The following is a 26829-nucleotide window of genomic DNA, read 5'->3' on the forward strand; positions in this document are numbered from 1 at the left end:
GGGGGCTTCCCTGATAGCTCAGTAAAGAATCTGCCTGCAACGCAGGAAACCCTGGTTCAATTCCTGGGTTGGAAAGATCTACTGGAGACAGGATAGGCTACCCACTCCAATATTCTTGGGCTTCTCTTGTGGCTCAGCTGGTAAAGAATCTGCCTGCAATGAGGGAGACCTGGGTTCAATCCCTGGGTTGGGAAGACCCCCTGGAGAAGGGAAAGGCTACCCACTCCAGTATTCTGGCCTAGAGAATTCCATGGACTATATAATATAGCCCATGGATCACAAAGAGTCAGACATGACTTTCACTTTCATTAATTTTATATTAGAAATTCATCATTCTTACCCTTTATCTTCTCTGTTGAATAAATACTCAAAAATGTTAATCAATGTTGCACTGAATCTAGTTAACAATAAAAACTATTCTTTTAAAGGGGCTTCCCTGGTGGCTTACACAAGAAGATTCTGGAATCTTGTGAATCTTTTTTGTCCAAATCCTCCTAATCCATGGAACTGTCTTTGATAATTGTGAATAGATGCAATAGAAGTTTTAAAAATCACACGGGCTAGAAAGGCTATCTTTATACTAAATTAAAACTTTATTGAATAAAGAACACTCTCCAGAACACATGATTGATGGACTAGGTCTACATTACATGCAATGAAGCTGAACATGACAGTAGTTTAACATGGAATGTCAAACAAATTAGTATTTCTCATTGTACAAAACTCTTTATGTAGCTGACATGCAACAAGAAAAGTATGATATTTTGTATTTTCCCTAATCATCTGTGATGAATTTTTAGAAAGCATTTGAAGAAACTGGTAGATTTCTTTAGGATAGACTTCAAATAAATTAGTTACATGTGCATTACTGAAACCTCTTTCAACCTCTCTTGCATTCCAAATAAAATCTTAGTGCAAACATCAAAGTTGATGGTTACTCCAAAAGACTGTCAAACTCAAAATAGAATACAAGTTCTGAATTAATGTGTATTAAGTAGGACAAAACCAAGAATACCAGTTACTGCAAAATTCATTTAGGCACACTTAATAGTCCACTCTAAGCATTTCTTCTAAGTCTCTCACATTAATTACTAAAGCCTGTTTACAGTACTAAAATTCTATCATTCAAGCATCAATGATTATATTTCAGGAAAAGAAAATCACTCATTTCAGCAATAGCATTACTGCTATATTCTAAAAAAAAAGAAAAAAGAAAAAAAAAAGAATCTAAATTAAAAAAAAAAAAACAGCATCCTTAATAGGATACATGGAGAAAAAACATTTTAGGGAAAAAAAAAATGTGCTTTATTTGCACAGCAGGAATTATAAAATGTAAACACCATATTGGCCCACACCACAAAATCCATGAGAAAGGTTCAAATTTGAACACCATGTGTGCATTATTTTCAAATCTGTGTTTGTGAGTTTATACTGCATCTGTTTGTACCAATACATGACAAATAAAACACACTCTTCCACACACATTCACAGACAAGTGACTGTTAAATATTGAGCATGGCTTGCTTCCCTGACTCTAACTCAAAAAATGTTAAGTGATATCCCAACTGCTTTTAAAATGTTTACAGAAATCATTAAACGAATATGAATAGTAGTTGAGGAATGATGCAAAGTGATGGTAATACTATATGCAAGTGAATGTAAAAAAAGAATGTACAGATAACCAGCTGAGATTTGCAATTGCATGGAAAGTCTTCTTTTGTGGGCCTTATCTGAACTCTTAACTGATACCACGAAGAAAAAATCTAGTAGCGCAAGTTCATTGACACCTGGAGGGTCAGGCCTACAAAGCTTACCTTCAAAGTGCAAATTTTAACAATGGAATGTTTTTAGCAGGGACAGAAAGACAATCATCTGTCTTTTTCTTGATAAAGTTAAATGTTCAGAAAGTATTTTCTCCTGGTCAAACTTATTTCAGTTTCTTGGTAGAACAAAAAAATATTTAGCCAAAAATATCACTGACTCTTTCACATACACAGAACTATTCTTAGGGGTGTGTGGGAAAGAAAAAGGCCTTACCTATGGATCACCTAATGCAACTTTTACTTAGAACTTAAGCTTTTTGAATCAACTACATTAAATACCGACATGTACCTCCCTCAGCCCCTCCCTCTCCACCCGCCTATCCCTAACACCCCCGATGAACCAGGTATTCTAATATCTTCCTGTTTTCTAAGCCTCATGACAAGGCTGTTGAGTACCACCTCCAATGGAACAAAATGAACACCTAAGGTGCATTTTTTATAGCACCTGTTTCTTCTCCACAACTGAGTGGGATCTCAATTGGACCTAGATCTCCAGGTCATCAGGCCGGGGTCGGCTGCTGGCGCGACTGCTGGCTCTGCTGGAAGGCCGCTGGTCCACAATGGCTAGAGGCTGTAGTTCGTGGCCAGCATCAAGTTTTTTAGAATTCTGGTGGTCATCTGGGAAATCAAAAGGCTGTGCGTGGGAGTTAGAGATGGTGCTGCCTGCCTGCCCCATTCGATTTTGTTCTGCGCTGTAATTGGCCCAGTTTTGCTCACTTGCTTGTTTGTTGTAATTGCGGCAAGAAGAATTGTTTCTGTCTCCGGTGACTAGCTTGTACCCGGGAGGAGACATGGGCGAGAGAGGAGCGGTTGGGGAAGAGCAGCCATTGAAATAAGCATATTTTGGAGATCCACAGTCTTTGGAGGGGCTCAGTGGGCCAGTGGTAGCGTGGTAAGGATCGCTCTTTCCCTTCACACGATCCTTAACACCCTTGAAGAAGACATAGAAGAGTTCGATGATGTTCAAGGCAAGCGACACCAACGACACGACCAGCATGAAGATGATGAAGATGGTTTTCTCCGTGGGCCGAGAGAGGAAACAGTCCACCTGATGCGGGCAGGGATCTCTTTTGCAAGTGTAAACAGCACTCAAGCTGAATCCGTAGATGTACCACTGGATCAGCAAGAAGGCCACCTCGAAGACAGACTTGAAGAGAATGCTGATGATGTAGGTTCTCAGTAAGCCCCCTCGCATCTTCACTTTGCCATGCTCTTCAATGCCATACTTGAACTTCTTAATTTCAATCTGCTTCAAGTGCATGTCCACATTGGCACCATCAGTTTGGGCAACTTTGAGTTCCTCCTCTTTCTTGTTCAGTTTCTCTTCCTTTCGCATCACATAGAACACATGAGCCAGGTATAAGAGTGTGGGAACAGACACAAATATGATCTGCAGGACCCAGAAGCGCACATGAGAGATTGGGAAGGATTTGTCATAGCAGACATTTTCACAACCAGGTTGTTGAGTGTTACAACGAAAGGCGGACTGCTCATCACCCCAGGCTGACTCAACTGCTGTCCCCAATAGCAGGATTCGGAAAATGAAAAGGACGGACAGCCACACCTTCCCTCCAGCGGTGGAATAGGCTTGAACCTTGTCAAGGAGTTTGCCTAAGGCACTCCAGTCACCCATGTTGCCTGGGTACCGCCTGAAAAGAAACCAAAGGACAACTAAATAATCACAGATCCAAATTATTAGTTTCATATGCAGTTTCTTTAAGCCAACAATCAAAATATTATAAAATATTTCCTATCGTTCTAGCATCCTTCCAAACACAAAAGCAAAAAAAAATAGCCCACAAGTGCAAATAATTCCATTTTCCCCTGAAAAGAGGTCTCAGATTTTCTTGATATATGCTAAGTTTTAGAAACAGCAGAGCCTATGTGCCAAGTAAAGTGAGATCTTAACCTTGTGAAGAGGTATTACTTGCTCAACCACTGTCTCACCTTGTTGCTTGAGAAGCTGTCAGTGCTAAATGTCTCTGCTTATTTCATTGCCTGAAAAATAAGGATCTTTCTTGCCTGATAGGCCTGTATCTGCATGCTTACCTAAGCAAAATGCTGATGTGTGATATTCAAAACCTATGGGTACCTAAGAATTGAGGTAAAAACTCCCATACCCTTGCACATGTACATAATCTGTTAACCTCAATACTATTACATATAGCACGTTATTCCTAATTGTAAACTGAAATGTTTCTCCTTGTTATTTCAAGTGTTTTTGTGCATACTCTATATTGTGGTTATTTATACTTCTGTTTTTTCTTAAGCACTGACTTATATGGTTTGGATATCTGTCTTCCACCCAGAGGCAAATATGTTGCACTCAAAGGTACCATCGTGACATACTGTGTCCCTAGATGCAGGAACCTACTTGGAAAAACAAATACTAAATGCACATCACATTTCAAGTAAGAGTTCAACTGACCTCAATACTAATTATGGCCTGCGAAATAAAAAGTAATCTGTTATCTGTAGTAAAAATGGTTGTTTTTCATCTTTGGATTGCTGTATACTTTCAAGTTCCTTTACTGGATTTTGAACCCTCAGCCCCACACTCTTCTTAACTTTCTATCACTACCTTGATATCTTAAGCCTAGGACTTTCCCATTACTGGGGATGAGAAATAGCCTCAAGTGTATACAGATGACAGGAATCCCCAAAGTTATTAGTTCAATTTATACTTTTAATTGCCAGTAGTCCATTCAACTGATGAAAACTGAGGTCCTTAAAAGTGTTAGTGACTCAGTCATATCTGACTCTTTGTGACCTCATGGACTGTAGCTGGCCAGGCTTCTCTGTCCATAGAATTCTCCAGGAAAGAATACTGGAGCCAATAGCCATTCTCTTCTCCACGGGATCTTCTCAACTCAGGGATTGGACCCAGGTCTCCTATACTGCAGGCAGTTCTTTACCATCTGGGCCACTAGGGAAGTTTTGGAAATATTCACCTATCAGTAAGGCCAGAAAAAGACTTTCAATCCCAAGACCAAGGCTTTCCAATGCACAACACTGGTCTTAAAATTAAAGTTAAGCTGAGTCAAAGTTAGAAACATTCTCATGCTTTGATATATACAATCTTAGCAGGGGCTGAAATCTGGGAAGAAATGAATTAATACTGCATGAGGCAGTCATAGAGAATACAGTCTAATTTTCAGCAGAGAGTTATTGGAGGGTTCAGAACAGGATGAAACAGTCAAAAATTATTTTATAATTAAAAACAAGCAAAGCAAAGACTTCCCAGGAACTTACTGAATTTTAAAGAGTATAACTAAAAGTAGGATTAAATAGGTTTCCTAGAAATAAGTTTGCTATCTTAATAAAAAGAAGTTTTTCAGCTGGAATTAAACTGTGAGCCTGTTCTCCTTATGTGAAGTAAATGAAATCCAGGGGACTCTTCTTCCCCACTAAGCAATATTATACTTCTGTCTGCTGCTTGTACCTCCTGGCTATAAAGGCCAGAAAAAATGAATTGGAAACCTGGCCTGGGATTTCCTGGATGGAACAAAGAGGAGATGGCTGATCCATAAAGTGAAACTCTTATTAGCTATCTAAATTAGCAGTCAGTGTGTATTTTTTTATGACAATCCAGAGACTGGTGCCAAAGACTGACTGGGGAGGTGGGGGGTGTAATGAGTGGAGATGAGTGGGCAGGTTATAGGAAATAACGCCCTTCTGTCAGTGGTCATAAAGAAAAGGAGCTTCCCCACTAGGAAGGGCCATTTTAGATGGTGAAGTGACAGTGAAATTGATGTATGGAATGAGCAGTTAAGCAAGAAAAAAGGCTTGTAGGATTGACAAAGAGTTAAATAGCCAGGGAAAGGCTTGAAGTGAGAGGGAGTAATTTAGCTTTGACAGACAGTTTGATGTGAGAGAAGGTAAAAGAAAAAAACCTACAATTTAGCAGAAGACACTGCACTGGGAATGAAGAAATACAGTCCGTGAGGGTCAAACAAATACAGCAGAATTTTTGGAGCTCTATCAATAGACAGTTTCGATGTGATGATGTGTAAACTGGCCCTGATTCTGTTTGTAGAGAATTTCACTATTTTGCCAGTGTCATCTGCTTTTGCTCAATACTCCAGTTGTGGAGGGTAGGGAAGATGAACAACAAAAACAATCAAGTATAAAATGATAAACTGCACAATCTCAACACATTCACACGATTGAGCTCAAGAAAAAATAAAAAGTGTTTCAGGCATAATGAGAAGTTATTTTTAGTCAATGTTTCATTACTATTTCAAACAAAATATACTGATGCTTGTGGCAAATAATTACTAAGTTTCTTTACATACTCTATGGAAAATAAAACCTGACTACCATATAGTTCTGAGATTCCACAAAAATAACCTATACTGCCACCAGTGTGTGAAGTGGTTACTGGGCAGCTCTTCAAGTAGTAGCAAAGTTGTCTTTTATTTAAGGAGCCATACAGTTGTCATTTACATTAATTAAGTGAGTTACACTCTTTCATCTGTTGATATGAATTATCCAGTTGGACAACTTGTATCCTGTAACATGTAGATACCTGTTATTAGCACTATCTTAGAGACTGTCAGATAGTGGTTAATGTGATGGCTTATAATGCTTCTGATTTTCAAAGAGAGGTAACAGAACCTTTTTGGTACTTATTCACTTTGCTGTGAATTAGAAATTCTACTAACTGTTTATCCCCTCATCCCCATTATTGGTTTAATTTTTCCAAGTCATAGTTGAAAAATTAATGCCTTTTTATAAGCAGTCATGAAAAAAAAAAGAAGCAGTCATGATTATGTTTACAGAATCCCCTAGCATTGATTTACAGACTATATACCTTACATTCAACAGTATGAGATAAGTATACTCATTTGATACTTTAGAAAATCACGGCAGTTGAGCATATATCCTGTATACTCATTTCTTCACTGCTATGTTCCCAAGGTGGAAGTTTATATATAGATTAAGGTCTAGGTTAAGAAGCTGTACAAAGTTCTCGTTAGAAGCAAATGCTTGACAGCAGTTGGACCATGTCCTCTACGTACCATGTTAGATCACATTTTTCATGGCTCTTCACGGCCCTCTAGACTAGAAGCCAAAACCTCAGTCACCCTAAGGGTGACCTGCCCAAGCACCTTTTGGACTCTGCAGTGTGGGAAGGGTTCAGTGTGAGGAGCAGAACTCTCTGGGCACCTGGGAACAGAGCTTACCTGTTACTCTACAGCCCCTGACCCTCTACCTCCATTGGCTGCTCCCCGTGAACACAAAGCCTCAAATACTTCATTCAAAATGGAAAATAAACCTTCAATTTTACTTTTGACTGTCCCTGTTTTCAGAGACATAGTAACATATCACTGTGCCAAAGCTATAATCAAGATACTATGTCATTAATGTCCTAATAATGATTAGGAGAATTAGAATACATTTTACTTTCAATTTTAAAGATTTTTCCTAAGAAGAGATACTGTAACCAGTTGAGTGAGTGAAATATAATAAACAGGATTGTTTCCTGATAAAATCATTCAATGGATTTGGGTTGGGGGGGGGCAGGAATCAGGGAGGAGGAAGTGTCATGTGTTTCTAATATCCTAAGCCAAAAATTATAAGCCTCTTGGGACTTCCCTGGTGCTTCCACTGAAGCAGGGGCCAAGGGTTCCATTCCTGGTTGGGCAACTAGGATCTGGCATGCCAGCTTGCCATGATGGAGGAGGGCCCCCTCCTCCAAATTACAAACTTCAAAACTGAACAGTAAATTCTAATGTTTTTCTTTAACTTTTGTAAGAACCCCCTCTCCCCTGTGGTGAATGACTTTGAGTGGGCTCAGTTGTGACCATTCCTCTATAATTACAACAGCTAGATGTGCTTTGGGTAGTATTCACACCCACATTCAATTAACACAACCCATGTTCAATCTGTCAGCAAATGCTATAGGCTTTGTCTTCCCCCCAAAACAGATTGGGAGTCTCACCACCACCCCAGCTCTTAGCCTTCTCTCAACCATCACCAGGTTACACGTCACCTCTCTTCAGGTTACACATCGAGAGCCTGTTACCCTGCTTGCCAATCTACTCCCCTCAAACAACCTGGAAAAAACAAACAAGCTGATCTGCCTTGATCAACTCTGTCCCATCCCCATGGCTCATTCTGGTCTCGCCTCTTCAGCCAGTACTCCAGGCCTGTCACTGGCTACTCCCCCTGTTCTTTTTTTGTTTTTTAATGGTCTTTAGCTCTACTTGACATATTATATATATTTATCTGTTTATTGTTTGTCTGCCTCCATGACAAGGACTTATATCTGCTTTTCTCAACTAGAATGTGAATTCTATATGGGAGTTTCTTGTGTCCACTGCTGCATCTCCAGTGCTTAAGAGAGTTGAGAGATACCGAACATCTATTGAGTGAATTAAAAGGGGCCTGTAACAAAAAAGTCACCAGGTTTCACCAGTTTTGTTTGTTTGTTTACTACCTCCTTGGGACTCTCTTAATTACAGTTACCTATCCCAAACTTCTGACGTTTCAAATTAATTAAAAAGGGACACACACAGTTAAAAAAAGTATTGTCAGTATCTCATATGACAAAAACTATTCAATTTTCAAGTGATAATTGCTGTAACAGAGAACTGTCTGTTGAAGCAATATATTTTAAATGATTCCTGAGCAAGTAATATGATTAAATTAAGAAAGCAGGCTCTTTAACAAAGAATTTGTTAAACAGGGTCTTGAATTTATTAGACAAGATCATAGTGATTTGGAATTCTTGCAAAATGTATCAGGTATCATAGATATTTATGCAGTTTCACTATTATGCTGTTTTACAGGTCAAGCTTTCAAAGAGACAACAAAAAACTTGTGTTTTTGTCCAATTCCGCAGGATTTTAATTCTGACTGGACTACACAGTTCAACTGTTGCCGAGAGAGATCCCACGGTGTCTTGCAGTGCAAGAGATAACCTGTTAAAACTTGTGTTTATTTCAAGAATGATACATCTTGGGGAAAGATTGGGGCTCTTAGCAGAAGAGTAACAGCTGGTATCAATCCCAGTTAATGTAACATCTCTACACAGGTTGAGGGTGTGTTAGGCAGTTCAGTGATTTGAATCAGGTACTACGAAAAATATATATTCATCAGATAATAAACAACCTTTGCTTCCTTATATGTGGGGAGTCAGCCTAAATCTGAGGTGTGCTAGTTGTTCACGTCCAACTCTTTGCAACCCCATAGACTGTAGCCCTCCGGGTTCCTCTTGTCCATGGAATTCTCCAGGCAAGAATACTGGAGCTGTTAGCCACTCCCTTTGCCAGGGGAACCTTTCCGACCCAGGGATCAGACGCAGTTCTCCTGCATTGCAGGCAGATTTTTTTACAGTCTGAGCCACCAGGGAAGCCGTGGTGTATCAAACCTATTTCGTGTAAACATCTATTCTATTTAAAATTCTGCCCATGGCTCCATGATTAGCCTTAGATTCTTTTGTAAAGAATGAAATACCGCTACATTTCCTCGGGTGGGGTGGGGAACACATGTGCCTTTTTGCCTTGGCTCTCACCTTTTTTCATCACATAGTCAATCTATATCAGCCTCCACAGAACAGTGACATGAGATGGGAGTTGAGGAGTGAGGAACTCCATCCAAAGAGACGATGACACCTACAAAATAGATTTTCCTCTCCCTAGTCCAACAGCTATCACTCAACTCCCCACTAGCAGAAGTTTCTCATGGTCACTCATGGTGATAGAAGAAAGAGCCTAAGTCAGAGCTGTGGGCTAAAAGCTGTGTTCTTAGAATGCCATCGGATGGAGGTGAAGCCCTCACAAGTGGATTAAATCTTCTTTCCTCAATGAACACTGAATGAGTAACTCATGAACATGAAGCTCTTAGTAAAAGCTCAAAAAAGTTTCATTCCTCTTTAAATGAGTTTTAGATATAGCTATAGCCCTTTTATTTTCTAACTTTAGTATTCTTTCCTTTAGCAAAATAATAACTAAGAAGTGATTAACATTTTCCTAATGGTAACCAAAAGCTCCTGAAATGAGTACAATAGCAACCTCAAAGAGACTGAAACAAATTTACCCTTTATCAATTATTGGAGAGAAAAGACCATGAGAAAGGTCTGCCTGTCTTTGTGTTTCTATTTGGAGACATCTTCTCTAAATCATGGAAAAAGTCATACACTAGAGAATGCATCTGCCTTACAGAAATTGCTAAAATAAAAACACTACGTATTTTCTACATTACTGTGAATTTTAGACATCCCATAAAACACTTTCTTTTTTTGACAGTGCCACGTGGCATGAGGGATCTTAGTTCCCCCACCAGGGATTGAACTTGCACCGCCTGCAGGGGAAGAGAGGCATTTTCACCACTGGACCACCAGGGAAGTCCCAAAACACATACCTTAAAGAAAGTATTTAGACAGCTAGGAAAACTTGGATGTGAAGGTTACCGAAAATTAAGAAACTCTTATGGAAAAATTTATATACATAAAACTTCTATATAAATGGCTTAGCATGGTCTGTGTTTTACCTTTGGCAAAAGACAGTATGTACATACACAGGCAAATGGTGAACCTAGACAGGCAATGTGGAGACAAAGTAGAGAATTTAGGTGGTTATCTGAAGCGGGTGGGGGGTGGGAGAACTCCCACTGAGGGATTTTTTTTGAAACCTGACTTATCTATATTGAATACTGGCATTAATGGTAAACACTAGATAATAACTTGTCTCTCCAGAACTGAACTAACGTGTGTAAATACGCTTCAACAATCTCAACAACTGAGAATCTTGAAGGGAAGTCAGAACCGGAAAGGTGGAGTAGGAGGTATTAATCACTGGTGACTTTCCTATCATTCCCTTCCCTCGGGTATCATATATTTAGAGGCGTTGAGGCTCATACCCAGCTGCATCTCTGGACATCACCAGAGAAACGAAGGAATGCACTTCATTGTGAGTTCCCATTCTCCTCTAGGTAGGAATGGAAGACATCTAAGTAACAAAACAACTCTCAATATGTGAAAACACACCCTTTCAGATGCTTGCTTTGATACTGTGTTTTCAGGAGGGGTGAGCAATGTAAGAACTACACTGTAAAAGGCCAGGAACTGAGTGGATAGGGCAGCAGTGATCGACTATAAAAGGTAGCAGAAAAATATGGAACATGGTAGGATCAAAGCTACTGCAGTAGGATCACTGCATTTTGCAGGCAAAGGACAGGTGAAAACTGTACTGACTTTGGAAACTAAAAGGCACCACAGACACACGTTGCCAGGACAGGGGAAATTTCAGGCGACCTGGCCTACATAGAGGAATTAATTACTCTTTTCCATGAAGTGTTTTTTTCCCTGAATTTTTTCATTCTTTGAGATGTAGTTAATTTAATGAGATCTCTGCATTACTAGAGGCTTTTATTCTCAGCAATTCCTGGACAAGTTAGGCCTTTAAAATTTTTTTCATAATCTATTCTTCAAAGTGCCCAAGGAATTTTAGACTAACTTCATATGTGTCCAGTTTTCAGAGGGGGAAATTAAGCATCTTTTCATTACCAACTTGGTTTGGGAAGCAAAAGAAATTAAACCCACCTCCAAGTAAAGCCATGTCTGTTTTTCCAACAGTTTATATAGCTCTCCTCTTCCCAACCCCACTTTGTACCCCTAGAGAGAAAAATAGGCACGCCCTAGGGTGAGGATGAGGTTGGTTTAAGGAGAACTTTTGATAAGCTTTATCAGAGATGCTCTGTAAATATTTGGATGACTAGCCAAACGGATAGGGTGGGCGAGCCGCTGCTAGGAACCGAGGAAGATTTGAGTTCCCGAATTCTGGAACGGATTTGCCTCTGGACACGTCATTAGCGCTTTACTCATTTCATGATGGGGCTTCCTCCGCTGTCCCCACTCCACCCCCATTCCTGAGAAGTTTCGAGAACTTACAGAAGAGTTAGAAGTGCCATTTAGGTACGGTAGGTAATTCCCAAGGCACTCAGGTTTCCTTACGGTTTATACAGTAGGATTCAGCAAGTTCAAAAGAAAAAAAAAAAAAAAAAAAGGACACTGCGGGAGGGGGTGTTGGAAGGGAAATTAGATTGATACAGTTAATTCAATTAATCATTTGCTCATCTTTTTACTATTTGGCACAGTCCGTCTCGCTCCCCCCCACCCCCCGGCCGCCCCCTGCCGCTCTCCCCCTCCCTCTTCCTTCGCAGTGGCGGAACTCGGACCTGCGCCGAGTTAGACTAGAGAGGATCGGAAGAACTCCTCTGAGCAAACCTTTCCAAGTCGCCAAGGCTCAGACGGCGCAGGAGCCCCGGGCGAGCCGGGCGGATGCTAAGATGGCAGGAGGCACCCCGCGCCCGCCGGGCCCCAGGCCCCCGTCCTCCTTCCGCAAAGCTTTCATTTTTCTTTGCTTTTCAACCTTCTAGGGTGCAAATACTTCAAACTGCAGAGTCACATCAGAAATTTAAACTAAATAGTCTGTGGAGTTAGATCAGACAAAACCCCTAACGGACACGAAAACGCAAGGTTGTATTTCTAGCTAACAGAAGGTGTGTTACCCATAAGAGCATGTGAGACATTGAACCCTTTTAAATAACAAATCCGCGTTATCTTTGCCTACTGGCAGCACTCAGCGACTCAAAAAAGTTGCCCCAGAGGTCTGAAGTTTGTTACAGGTTCGGACAAGTGGAAGGTGGGGTGGCGTGGGGTGGGGGGAGCTCCCTCCAAGGGGCTGTTTTAAGAAATTTCGATTCCTATTCTTTCTAGGAGCCCCTGCCTTACGAGACCTTTAGGAAAGCACCCAAGCATACACTCTTGTCTAGATTTCTGTTCTCCCTCTGTTCATGCTTTGTAAGTGACCATCACCCATTCAAGGGATTTCACCTCCTGAACTGCCAGCGTGGTCGAGCCAGTGGTGGCTCTCTTGCGAGTCTCAAGATTTTTCCATAGTGCAGCTAACATAAAGTAACCCTTTACTGTGGCTTTAAGAACCTCAATATCACAACTCTGATTTTTATACCTTTTGTTTACTGGGTAAAATTCTAGGAAGGAACCACGTGGAAGTCAAGTAACCGCAGGATCTTAACAAAGCACTTTGTTAAGAAGTTTGCTTTGCAAGGCTATAGAACATCAATCAAGATTTCCATATGAAAAAGCACAAAGCGTAGAATTCTATATCAAGCACGCTAAGCAAATTTGCACTTTGATTTTTGTATTGTTGTCAGTCAAACCCCCAACCTAGGCCCCTAACCTCGCCCCCCCCCCCCTAGAAATTACAAAGCACCTAGACTGTTACTGATCACCCCCAAAAGTAAAATTATAGTCTAAAATGGAAAACGAAATATCCAGTAAATTAGTTCTTTATTCTCATCAGATAGATCTGAATCTTATTTACCTGTTGCATTATTAAAAGAAAAACTTTTCAGCAGTCAAAAAGTAAATACCGTAAGTTTAATTTTAACTTTAAAACTAACAGACATTTTCAAGTTCATCATTCCCTTTATTGTGTCATATGAAAGCTACATTTAACACATTTACAAACTTTAGAAAAGTTTTACTGCTAGAAAAAGACACGGTTAGGTAAAGTTCTTTTAAAAACTTACTCTTTCTCTTAAAAGAAGTGAAGTAGGCAAGCCAAGTGATTGAACTCCTCAGAGGATGAAGTAAGATGAAAAAGCAAGCCCAGGCACTCAGACCTGTCTATTTAAAGTTTAAAAGTCTGCTGCTCTTTAGCACTTCCCTCACTCCTTCCCCCTAATGAAAGAAAAGTGCTGATACCTCGTAAAAGCTTTTTTCTTACTTGGAGCACAGAGCTTTTAAAAGTTTCAAGCCACGGACTCAACAGGGAGGAGGGGCTAGAAGAAAGGGGAGGAGAAGAGGAAAGGCGGGCAGGGGGTGGAGAGCCGGCCGGAGAACGTGGCCGGGTGGGGGGAAGGAGGTCCAGACAAAGTTGTGCTGGAAATGTGCTGACGAGACGAAGTAGCAATAGAGACGTGAGTGCCACTTCTTAAGTCACTGCTTACAGATGCAATTATGGGTTTCAGTTAGTGCTTTTCTCACCAAAAGTTCGGGGATTAAAAAAAATAATAATAAAAGTAGTGTGTTTTAGAATCATACACCCTTTTCTCAAATTTTACTTCCTGTAATGTATGTATGCTGTAGTAAGTTAAAGTGGTGGAAAAGAATAGAGCCAGGGCAAACTTTGCTTCCTACTGGACAAAGGTGTGTGAAGTTAAAGGTTGGGTGGGTGTGAGTGAGTACTTTCACGAGCGAATTCCTTTCTTCTTAGTTTAAGTAGGGACAATGAACAAAGGAAATGGTGATGGGAGAGAAATTTCAAAAAGGAACATTTCATGCTCATATACCCATCCCAAATCCGCCCTCCAGCCTCTTGACAGCTTTGAATTTTATTGTTTTCTGCAGTTTAACGTTTTATAAAACGTTAGATATAACTACTTTATATGTAATACATTTTGACTATGAAGATCTAGATAGCTGACCTCTACCAGATTTCCAGGGAACTGAAAATTTATACTCTCTCAGCCCCATTTGTGCCAACTCACAAAAAATGAAATCTCTTTTGTAGTGAGATGGCAGGTTATTTTTTGTGAAATACACACATGTTAAGTTGACATTGAGTTGGTCCCGAAACTTTCAACTTTTCTTGAGACCATCTGCCTTTTTTAAAACCCACTGGATAGTTCTCTGCGTGATGACAGCAGAGCTCCACATAGAGTTTTTATGTGCTTTCCCACCACTTCCACGGTCCTCCCTCTTCAGCCCTCTGGCTTAGGATTTATAATAGCCTGAGTCATGTGGCCTCAGAGTGGGTAGATTCTTTGAGGACTCTCCAGATGCCATGCTAGAAGGCTGCGGTAGGACACTTCCCATAAACTGGCTTCACTGATGCTCCTGAGACTGGGCAGGGAATTCTCTGGAAATTATTGGCCATTATTTTCTGGAAACAAAGCAAGCTGATCCAGCTTTAATACTCTTTACTCTTTTGTCACTAGTACAAATATCAGAATAGAAGATGATCACAAGTCTTTTCTGATAGATACCCTCCCCTAAATTTCATTTCATTAAAATAAGACACCTTAATAGGTGTTACTAAAACACCTTCTGAAATGTTGTAGTATTAAGACACAAGTTTGCTCTTATTTGCTGACTATGCTATTTCTAAGGGTACATTTTTCTTTATGTTAAATAAAGGGAACAAAGAAGTAGAAATAATAATCTGATTTTCAGGTCTTCGAGATCAGTAGTCCATGACTATTGCTTCAGTCTTATATTTATATTGTCCTTTCTTTCAAATGAGTCTGTTTTGTCCTAACTAAAAATTACTTCCCTTGATTCAGAACACATTCATGAAAATATGATTTACTCTCTTTATTTTAAGAAAATATGCTTTCCCTCCCTCTTAAAAAAAAGAGAAGAAATCTGTGCTTCTTTTAATTTATGTAACTATTTAGCTTATTTTTGTAAGAGGACTTATCAAGTCCAGTTATTACTGAAATCATCCACTTTATGTTTTAAAATTTCCTAAAATGCTAATTCAGAATTAGTTACATTATAGAAAAGTTGCAATTGGCTATTTTACAGCAGGGTTTTTTTTTTTTTTAATGAAAAATTGTGTCTGTTTCCAATTCTGTTTTGTTAGATGTATAAAAGGATATTGTTATCTAAGTGTTTTGGTTCCTTTTCTTTTCAGTCTATTGCTTATGTGACCAACTGCAGAGAAAGAAAGAACCTCTTTATACCAAATTAAGTTATTCATGAGAATCACTTGAACTGTTTTCTAAGCCCAAGAGATTAGCTATAGCGTTAGCCAGTAATTAAATAAGTTCTCTTAACATATGGGCTGTATTGTATCTTTTATTTCTGGAGTGATTTCCACAAAAATCATTCATAAAAGAGAAGAAGACATCCTCTGTGATCCTCTCTTCTTTTGAAATAATACCACCAAGATTTGATCCTATGAGTAATAGTATTCAGGAAGAGCTAGGCCACTGAATGGCTTCTCTGTTAGAACCTTGACCACAGTTATCTTTCATGGTCACCTGGAAGCTTCTCCAAATGTCTAGTAGCAATTCCTATTATATTTCATAGTGTAGCAGTGCTGGTAAGTTATATTTTGACCGATAATATGTTTTCTATAAAGTATCCCATTTATCTGACCTTAGACGTTTATCTCCATTGGCATCTTTTGCAAAAATTGTGGATAATTTTTTTAAACATGTTTTCCTCAAATTCTCAGAAATACCATTTCATTAATATAAATACTGGCTTTACAGAACTATATATTCTCTGATTTTCCTGCCTTGTCAATGCAGAAGAAATGGATGTGGCCTGATTTGCTGGCTCTGCTGCCTTATGAGGGATGAGAGGCATTCTCAATGTCTTTGAGAATTCTGTCATCAGCAGAGTTCTTTAGGCACCACAATGAGCCAGAATCCACAGTGGATTCTTGTTTTATCCATGTTGCACAATGATGAGCACACTATTTTTTAGAATCCTGAGAAGTATTTCTTAATGTGAAAACCAACTGCATTTTTTAAATTTTTACCATTGTTTCGAAATAGCAATTTTTGAAATGTTAAGAGATGAATGGATTAATTTTTAAGGCTTTTAAGTGCTTATCTCACACCAACTCTCCCACTTCAATGAGTAGCATGAACATTAAAAAACAACTGATGGCCATAGATTGAAGACTAGTAAGGAGAATATTGTAATAGTACAGGAGTGAGTTGTAAGAACCTGAGGAACCTGAATTAGGGGACTAGGAGTAAAAAAGGACCAGAAAGTACTCTAGAAAGTACTTTCTAGCCCTAGAACTTGATGACAGATTGAATGGGGAGGACAAGGGAGAGAAATGTGAAAACTCATTTTGGAGTTTTGATTGGGAAAATATTACTAACACAAAAAAGTAAGTTGGTAGGAAGAACTGATTTGCTGAAAGAGATTTAATGATTTCAGTTTGGAAAATTTAGTTCGAAGAACTGAAACATCTTGGTGAAGATACCTGACTGGCAGTTTAAAACATGGGTTGTGAAGTTCAGGTTAAAATTGTTGTAAGATTTGGGATTATATTCATAGAATTGATATTTGAAACCACAGGTACGGGTAATATAACTAAGAGATAGGTAGGGTATAGGCAGTCGACCAAAAAGAGCACACACACAGACTCAGTGGATTTCCTCATTTAATAAGACAAAGAAAAAGAATGAAAGAAGAGGCAAGGTGGAATCAGGTAAAGGAAAGTGGGCTTATTTGTAAGGAAAATATCACCCTGGTACTTGGGGGAGCCTTAATTTTGCAAAGGGAATGGGTTTAGTTGCTAAGTCATGTCCAACCCTTGTGACCTCATGGACTGTAGCCTGCCAGGCTCCTCTGTCCATGGAATTCTCCAGGCAAGAGTACTGGTGTGGGTTGCCATTTCCTTCTCCAGGGGATCAAACCCTGGTCTCCTGCATTGCAGGCAGATCCTTTACCGACTGAGCTACCAGGGACTGCTTGAAAAAGGCAATTACTTCTTTAAATCGAGAGTGAATGCAGACCATAAAGGGAAAAAAAAAGTTTTAAAGTGGAGAGTATGTGCTTTAGGAAGCTAGAGTTTGAAGGTAACTTCTCAAATAAAGTAGGTGAGGTTATCAGCTGACTCAGAATAGAACAGATTGATCAGAGTTGAAGTTTGCAGTACCTCTGCAGGAATACAAAGTCATCTTTAGAAGAATAAAAAGATTATCTAAAACCGGGGTTTGCCGAGGGGCGGGGGCAGCGGGGGGGGGGGGGGGGAGGGATGGTCTGGGATGATTTTGTATTGGATTAAGATAGCATTGTCTTATGGGTTTCCTTTCATTAACATCAGTAATTCTATCCAGGCACCAAATTTCCATTTTATCTAACATTTATTGAACTGAAAGGGAAAAGTTAATTTGCAACCTCAAAAGTATGTATATTCAGAAATACTCTACCTAAACTGATAAAACTAGCTAGAAAATGTGTTCTTAAAGTGACAGTTGGTCAATCATATTTCCCTTGGAATAGTGTAGATTTCCCAGCATTTTACTGACTTGTGCTAGCATCCTTTTTCAATATATAAATATTTCTGGGGTCTGATAATGTACTTCAGAATATTCACTTACCTGAAACTTGGTTACCATTTAGTTATCTATCATCCGTGTGAGTGATTTACAGATAAAAGACTATCTCTACCTGGGTAAAATCTGAACTTATTCTGTAGCCTACAATTGTTTCCAAGTCAATTCTACTGTGAGACTGCACACAGAAAAAGTATTTGTCAAAAAAAAGACTTATTTGTTTTGTTTTGTTTAACAGGAAAGAATCCCAGCCAGTAGATGAATATGTCTTTGGCTCCACCTTCTGTACAGAGTGAAAATCAGCATCTAATTCTTTCACTTTAAATTTCTTCACCTTTTTTTTTATTAAGCTTGGCTAATTTTTATGATCATTTGTGAATGTTTACATTCATTTATTCAGCAAATATTTATTTTGTCTCAAGAACCATTCTAGTGAGGGTGTTTTAGTTATGCAAGAAAGACAAAAACAGTATCAGGTTGAACTTTATTCAGCTTCAGGCTTTGGCTTTGCTTTAACTGAACTTTGAAAAAGTAAGCACATAATGGTAAGAAAAATAATACTTGTTTAAGACTTTTTTCCAAAAGGACATGTTCTTTTTCTCTATGTTGACCATGAAGGGAGCTTGCATTTTTAAACACCCTGTTAATGGTGTGCCCACTTAAAAAAAATAAAAAACAAACAACGAAAATATTACCAGAAGCAAAGCTGGAGGTTTTGGATCTGAAAGTCTTGATTTTGCACATAGGTTAGTTCTGATTATGTTAGAAAAGACAATGTGGCTTTTGTATGGACTGACAATTAATTGTTTGCTCTAACAATTTAAGTCAGCTAAATATTATCTTTCAAATGAGAAAATATTATAATATTTTAGGATGAGTAGAATAAACATTTATTTTAGGACAAGTAGAATAAAAATTAATTGCAAATCATTCAATAAAGTAGTTATCTTATTAGTATAATCATTCGCCATGATTATACTATGTTTATATTATGTTTGGCCTTGTAGTAGATGCAGTGGAAATTTGGAGAACATAGAGAACATTTTATAAGTCCATGTGATTTCTTTATGTGCAAAATGTTTGCAAACAATCGAGAACATGAACAAACATATAATTATAATAACAAATGTATGAACCTACATAGTTGTTGAATTGATGCCAAAGAAAAAGAAAAGACTTAACATTGCTTCAAAAGTCAGCCAAGATAAAAATTCTCAAATAAAAAAAATATTTATATGCTTAGTTAAAGCACCACTTACCAAAGTCGTTAAAATGCCTTTCTGTTGTATGTCTAAGTCCCTTGGTGCAGAAGAAAAAGTACCTATGGACAGCTTTATACATCTCCTTTTAGCCATCACAAAATTTCATAGAATTTTATTTAAAATAGCATGAAACAGCACAGTTATCTTTAAGGCATCATGCTTCCTAGTAATTATAAAGTTTATATGTATTACAAAGTAATATAGTACACATAGCTCTAAGAATGATGAAATTAAAAAACCCCAGTTGATTTTTAAGAGAGACTCCTATTTTCTTAATAATTATTTGCTACTGGAAATGAGTAGTAGGTGTCAAGTGATGACTGATATAAAAACAAGATCCAGATCTGTCATAGCAGACTTAATATGTTTGGAAGGTTTATGTGACTTTTTTAATTCTTGGAGATTGATGTGGTCACCTATAACAAAACTCTTGAGGTCAGGGTCAGCCCAATATAAAGTCAGAATATTATCACCCAGTGAAGTATAGCTTAAAGACATCCAAACTTCTTTCGGATCCAAAGCATCTGACCTAGTCATTCTGTTTGGAGGCTGGATTTTCCATCATTAAGTTTGATTTTTAGGCTAAGACATTGGAGTTTTTAAGAAGGTGAAAATGGAAATGAAAGTGTTTTTTTGGAGAAGGTAAAAGAAAAATGAACAAAAATTAGTTTACCATTGTGACTTACAAAGATAATTTTAGAAGACTGAAAATATAAATTCTTACAGAATACACAGAAATAGATCAAGGGGCCTAGGAACTCACCTAAATTTGATCTAACTGACCTCTAGTTCTTTTTGGCATATATTAGTGATCATCACAATAACCTGAGTTGTATTAAAGTTATTCCCTCATGACACTAGTACCAGCTCAAAATAAAACAAGCCTTAGATCATGTTTGACTTCATATTTAAATATTTATTTAATAAACACTTATTAGTAAGCAGACCCTAAACTTTTCATACAAGTTGCTTTGCATTCTCTACAAAGTCCCAGCTCTCTGTTCTTTTTAGGTGCTGAGACCACCACCTTGCATGAAAAGTTCTCTTAAAGCAGAAGTGACAATATTCCAGAAACTGCACTTGATTGTTATAGAAAGACTCAGCCACCAGGTATCCTCCCAACCAGTAACTGGGTACAGGGCCATTTGGGGGTCAAGTAACTTGTTTCTTAAACCCTATTCATGCCAAGGTCTCTAAATTAAGCCAACCTACAAAAATTGAATACCACTCATTTTACCAAAGAGAGCCTGTTTCTACCATTCATTATGCTAATTAACAAATCATTAATTTTGTCAGTAAAAATCTATATCTGGCATTCAGGATGCTAATTAGAAAATAACGTGTTTTTCAAAGACATGAATACAGAAGCGCTTGTAGTCTCTGAGCTTGCCTTTTTGATGTATGTTTGCCACCCATGCCAAACCATGACTTCTTTATTTATTTTTTAAAATTTATTTTAACTGGAGGCTAATTACCTTACAATATTGTAGTGGTTTTTCCCGTACATTCACATGAATCAGCCATGGGTGTACAGGTGTTCCCCATCCTGAACTCCCCTCCCACCTCCCTCCCCATCCCATCCCTCAGGGTCATCCCAGTGCACCAGCCCTGAGCACCCTGTCTCATGCATCAAACCTGGACTGGTGATCTAGTTCACATATGATAATATACATGTTTCAATGCTATTCTCTCAAATCATCCCACCCTTACCTTCTCCCACCGAGTCCAAAAGTCTGTTCTTTACATCTGTGTCTCTTTTGCTGTCTCGAATATAGGGTCATTGTTACCATCTTTCTAAACTCCATATTATTCCATATATTCCACATTAATATACTGTATTGGTGTTTTTCTTTCTGACTTACTTCGCTCTGTATAATGGGCTCCACTTTGATCCACCTCATTAGGACTGATTCAAATACATTCTTTTTAATAGCTGAGTAATATTCCATGGTGTATATGTACCACAGCTTCCTTATCCATTCGTCTGCTGATGGGCATCTAGGTTGCTTCCATGTCCTGGCAATTATAAACAGTGCTGCGGTGAACATTGTGGTACACATGTCCCTTTCAATTCTGGTTTCCTCGGTGTGTATGCCCAGAAGTGGGATTGCTGGGTCGTATGGCAGTTCTATTTCCAGTTTTTTAAGGCATCTCCACACTGTTCTCCATAGTGGCTGTACTAGTTTGCATTGCCACCAACAGTGTAAGAGGGTTCCTTTTTCTCCACACCCTCTCCAGCATTTATTGCTTGTAGACTTTTTGATGATGGCCATTCTGACCAGCATGAGAGGGTACCTCATTGTGGTTTTGATTTGCATTTCTCTGATAATGAGTGATGTTGATCATTTTTTCATGTGTTCCTGATTAAGTATCCGGACTGTGTATGTAACAACCAACCAACACACACATTTATAGTACTGCATCTTTGGTGAAATTTTTAAAAGTAAATTACAGACATAAAACAGGGAAACTGTACTGCTTATATAGTGCAATTTAGTACATTGGAAAATGGAATTAGCTCCTGGATTCCTGATGTTAAGAGATACAAGCAAAAGTCGTGAGTTGAAAGAAGATGCCAGAAGAATTGGCATCTATAAAAAAACAGCATATTGTGTATTTAGACTAAATTCTAAAATATAGTCAGCTTTAATAGACATTTTCAATGAATTGACTGCTAAACCAGATAGGACATAAAATCAATCTTTATTTTAGACCTTAATTAGGCATTGAAAACTAATTTTGGATTCAGATTCAATAAACATTTATGTAAAGCCTATTATTTCTTTAGTATTTCTTTGGTTTTATGTACAGGTAATTCTAATATAAGCCCTCTGTTTGGTGGGGGGGGGGGCGGGTTTTCCAATGTTCTTAACAATGAAGACATGCCAAAACCATATTATAAAATGCTTGATAAACTTTAAAATTTAAATTAGTTAATAATTTTAATATAAGCCCCCAAAAGATATATAATTTTGCTATTCATATCATAAGTTATAGGATCTACTAAAACAATATAAAATTGTCCAATAGTCTATCATGAGCAGGATGAGCTGGTAATGTTTAAAGATATTTGATGAACATACTCTTCAAACTGTCAGTTTATCTCCTATCTGTATATATAATCTTATTTGGAAATGATATAAAAAATTCTCATTTGAGACCCTTCCTGAACAGGAGACCCTTCATAATAATGGCCTTTTTGTCCAGCCCTCACTGTGTTCCCAGTCTCTGAGTGAAAGAGTCTGGATTCCAGGCTAGAAGTTAGAACTCTTCCTTTGCCACTGACTTGCTCTTTAATTTTTCTTTGGATAATTCCTTCTGTCTCTTGTTTTATACCAACTTCTTAATATATAGCATACTTAAAGAAGAAGGAACAAATATCAAATGTGCAGTTTGATATATTTTTTCAAATAAAATACACTTGTTCAACCAGCGATTTTATCAAGAAATAAAAAATTACCTCAATAGCATCCCTGTAGCTTTCCTTGAAGACACTTCCTTTCATTAATACATCCCCCATAAGAGTACTCACTATCCATTCTTTCCTATTTTTCTCCTTTCTTTAATTAAATTCAATCTTAAAGAATGTAATTTAAAAAAAAAAAAGAATGATTTTTTGTGTGTCTGGCTTCTTTCATTTTCATCCATATTCTTGCAGGCAGCCATAGACCATTCATTATTATTGTTATGTAATATTCCTCTGTGGGGAAACAGTGTCAGACTTTATTTTTGGGGGGCTCCAAAATCACTGCAGATGGTGCTTGCAGCCATGAAATTAAAAGACACTTACTCCTTGGAAGGAAAGTTATGACCAACCTAGATAGCATATTAAAAAGCAGAGACATCACTTTGCCAACAAAGGTCCACCTAGTCAAGGCTATGGTTTTTCCAGTGGTCATGTATGGGTGTGAGAGTTGGACTGTGAAGAAAGCTGAGTGCCGAAGAGTTGATACTTTTGAACTGTGGTGTTGGAGAAGACTCTTGAGAGTCCCTTGGACTGCAAGGAGATCCAACCAGTCCATCTTAAAGGAGATCAGTCCTGGGTGTTCATTGGAAGGACTGATGCTGAAGCTGAAACTCCAATAATTTGGCCACCTGATGTGAAGAGTTGACTCATTGGAAAAGACCCTGATGCTGGGAGGGATTGGGGGCAGGATAAGAAGGGGCCGACAGAGGATGAGATGGCTGGATGGCATCACTGACTCGACGGACATGAGTTTGAGTAAACTCTGGAAGTTGGTGATGGACAGGGAGGCCTGGCATGCTGCAATTCACGGGGTCGCAAAGAGTTGGACACGACTGAGCAACTGAACTGAATTGAACTGAACTGAATATTCCTCTGTATGTCACAATTTCTTTTCTACTGTTAATGGACCTTTGGGTGATTTCTACTTTGATGATCCTCTGAACATGCTAGTACAGGTCTTTTGGGTTGTCTGTCATTTTGTAGGAATTCTTTATTTATTCTATGAGTACTTTGCTAGATAAGTGTATTGTGAATAGCTTTTATTTTTCTGGGTTGCCTATTCACTTGCTTAGTTGTTTCTTTTGATGTAAAAAAAATAGATGTAATATAGTCTAAATTATCAATTTTTCTCCATAATTAGCACTTTTTAGAATCTTTTAAGAAATGTTTGCCTACCTAACCAAAATCAAGAAGCTATTCTCTCCTGTTTCCTTCTAAAAGTTTTACTTACTTTTAGTTTTACTTTTACCGCCTAAAACTTTTGCCCACACAAAACCCTGAAAATCATTATTTATAGACTTATTCATAATTGCCCCAAACCTGAGACAACCAAGATGCCCTTCAATAGGTGAGTCAACATATATACACAGTGGTTCACCCATACAATTGAATATTAACTAGTGATAAGAGAAATGAACTATCAGGTCACCACAAGAAATAGAGAAACCTTAAATGATTACTACTAAATGAAAGAAGCCATCTGAAAAGGCTACATCTTTGTGATTCCAGCCATATCACATTCTAGAAAAGGCAAAACTATAAAGATATTAAGGAGATCAGTGGTTTCCAGGGATTTGGGGGAGGGAAGAAGGATGATTAGTTGAAGCACAGGGGATTTTTAAGGCAGTGAAACTATTATATATGAAACTGCAAAGTTAGATAAAGGATATTATGTCTTCTTTAAACTCCGTGGAACTGTACTATGCAAAGAATTAATCTTGATTTAAATTATGTCTTTTAGCTAATAATACTAAATCAATATTGGTTCATTCATTGTAACAAATTTACCATACTAAAGTGATGTTGATAATAAGGGGAAATGTGTGAGGGAGTTGGGAGTACATGGTGATGCTCTGTACTACCTCTTTAATTCTCATGTAAATTTTTTATCAAAATGTTCTAAAATAAACATTTATTCATTAAAAAATATTTTATTGGCTGGACTTGACTCTGCACTTCCATATGATTTTTAAGAATCATCATCTCCATTTTCCTGTATACACAAAAGGTTAACAATGAAAAAGAATTTAGGACTTTGATTGAGATGACATTGGGATAATTCTATAGATTTTATTCTTTGTTTGCCTTTAGTTTCAAGAATATCTTTTAGTGCATATAGTCTAGAGTTGACACTTTTTTTCTTTAAGCATTTTTTCCCCAAAAGCTTATATTTATATAAATTTGTATTCATTTATTTTTGGCTATGCTGGATCTTTGTTGCTGCTCAGAGGCTCCTCTCTAGTTGCAGTGCACAGGCTCTCATTTGGTGGCTTCTCTTGTTGAAGAGCCCAGGCTCTAGATGCACGGGCTTCAGTAGTTGTGTTTCATGGGCTCTAGAACACAGGCTCAATAGTTGGGGCACACAGACTTAGTTGCTCCATGGTATGTAGGACCTTCCCAGAACAGGGATAAAACACTTGTCTCCTGTGTTGTATCTCAGAATTGCTCATAACTGATTTCTTTTCTATTGGCAATGTTTTCCATTTAGCTGGTTTCTCATATGTCAGGCAAATTTTAATTATACTCTAGGAATTATAAATGTTAAGTTGTTGAGATTCTGGATTCTATTACTTTCCCCTGATGTGTGCTATTTCTTTTGTTTCAGAAGGCAATTCTCTCATTGGAATTTGTGAGGATAAAATTGTTTTAGAGCTGGACTAGACCAGCTCTATGTTTATCTCCAGGGACATCTGGCAGTCTGGCACCTTATCTTGGCCAAGAAAAGGTCAGTGAGCTAACTAATGATTTATAATATTCCAAGTTCAAAGCCTCCCTGGAGGCACCCAAGACTGGCTTGTTTATTGATAAATTACACCTGCCATGACCAGTTAAACTTTTGGGCTTGGCTTTCATACCCAGAAGAACAGAAAAGGACTTTCTGGAAACTTTTGGGCCGCTCTCCTGAAACTAAGACTTATCAGAGAAATCTTGGCAATTCAACCCCAAGATGAAATACATATTCATTTGTGAATGTAACAGACCCTGGGGAGCTGTGCCTGGAGGTTTCAAGCACCCTCAGGGCTCTCTCTCTCTCTCTTTTTTTTTTTTTTTACCTTTTTTCCTCTTACTGTACTATATCTTTGCCTTTAATAAAAGTTGTATATGAGGACAATCATTCGTTAGTGTCCTTGGAGGACTGGCCCAACAGATACCAAAATCCAATGATACTCATGGACTTTATATAAAGTGATATAGTATTTGCATATAACTTACCTATATTCTCCCCTATACTTTAAATCATTTGTACATTATTCTAATACTTGATATAATGTGAACACTATGTAAATAGTTATAAATAACATGTAAATGCTATGCGGATAGTTGCTGAAAGTGAAAGCGAAGTCGCTCAGTCTTGTCCGACTCTTTGCGACCCCGTGGACTGTAGCACACCAGGCTCCTCTGTCCATGGGATTCTCCAAGTAAGAATACTGGAGTGGGTTGCCATTTCCTTCTACAGGGGATCTCCCTGACCCAGGGATCGAACCCAGGTCTCCCACGTTGCAGGCAGACACTTTACCCTCTGAGCCACCAGGGAAGCCAGATAGTTGCTAGTGCAAGACAAATTCAAGTTTTGCTATTTGGACTCACTGGAATTTCTCTTTTTCTGAATACTTTTGATCCATGATTGGTTGATTCCACACATGTGGAGCTCACAGATACAGAGGCCAACTGTGACTTCTGTGGAGTCTTGTAAATCCTTTCAATTATCAATCTATGCAAAATTGAATTACAAACTTTATTTCTTGGGTGGCAGCTCTAGTCTCCTTTCACATGTATTACTATTGGCCAAGATGCTTTCTGTTTCACACATATGTGATTAATGGGTCAAAGATATGTGTGGGAACAATTTCAGAGCCCCCTTTCTGATTTTTTTTTTCCTTCCAAAATTTACCTGTTCTCTTTCATGAGCAGACAGAAGAGCTTCAGTTTCATGACCTTCAGTTTTCTGGTTTACCTGACTATTTTCAATCTTGTCTTCACTGTTTTCAGCACCATTTGCCCTTGGCCTTGGGATGAAAGTTTCAAAAAATGAGAACTCCACTTTTCCAGAGGAGTATGCTCCATCATAATCTCTCCTTCTCTTTACTTTCTAGTGCTTTTGTTGTTGTTCAGTCACGTCCAGCCCTTTGCAACCCCATGAACTGCAGCACACCAGGCTTCCCTGTCCTTCACCACCTCCCAGAGCTTGCCCGAGCTCATGTTTATTGAGTTGGTAATGCCA

General features: G+C 38.3%; 1 protein-coding gene across 1 annotated transcript; it reads right to left on the reverse strand.

The window, feature by feature from the left end:
- Nucleotides 1-570: 570 nt before the first annotated feature.
- GJA1 (gap junction protein alpha 1) lies at nt 571-13607 on the reverse strand. Its single transcript, XM_061131958.1, has 2 exons — nt 13383-13607; nt 571-3472 (listed from the first exon to the last, which is right to left on the reverse strand). The coding sequence occupies exon 2, from the start codon at nt 3454-3456 to the stop codon at nt 2308-2310; it is 1149 nt and encodes a 382-aa protein (XP_060987941.1). The 5' UTR covers nt 3457-3472; nt 13383-13607; the 3' UTR covers nt 571-2307.
- Between the last annotated feature and the right edge of the window lie 13222 nt (nt 13608-26829).

The sequence above is a fragment of the Dama dama genome, chromosome 28 (assembly GCF_033118175.1).
Source record: "Dama dama isolate Ldn47 chromosome 28, ASM3311817v1, whole genome shotgun sequence".
NCBI classification, from domain to species: domain Eukaryota; kingdom Metazoa; phylum Chordata; class Mammalia; order Artiodactyla; family Cervidae; genus Dama; species Dama dama.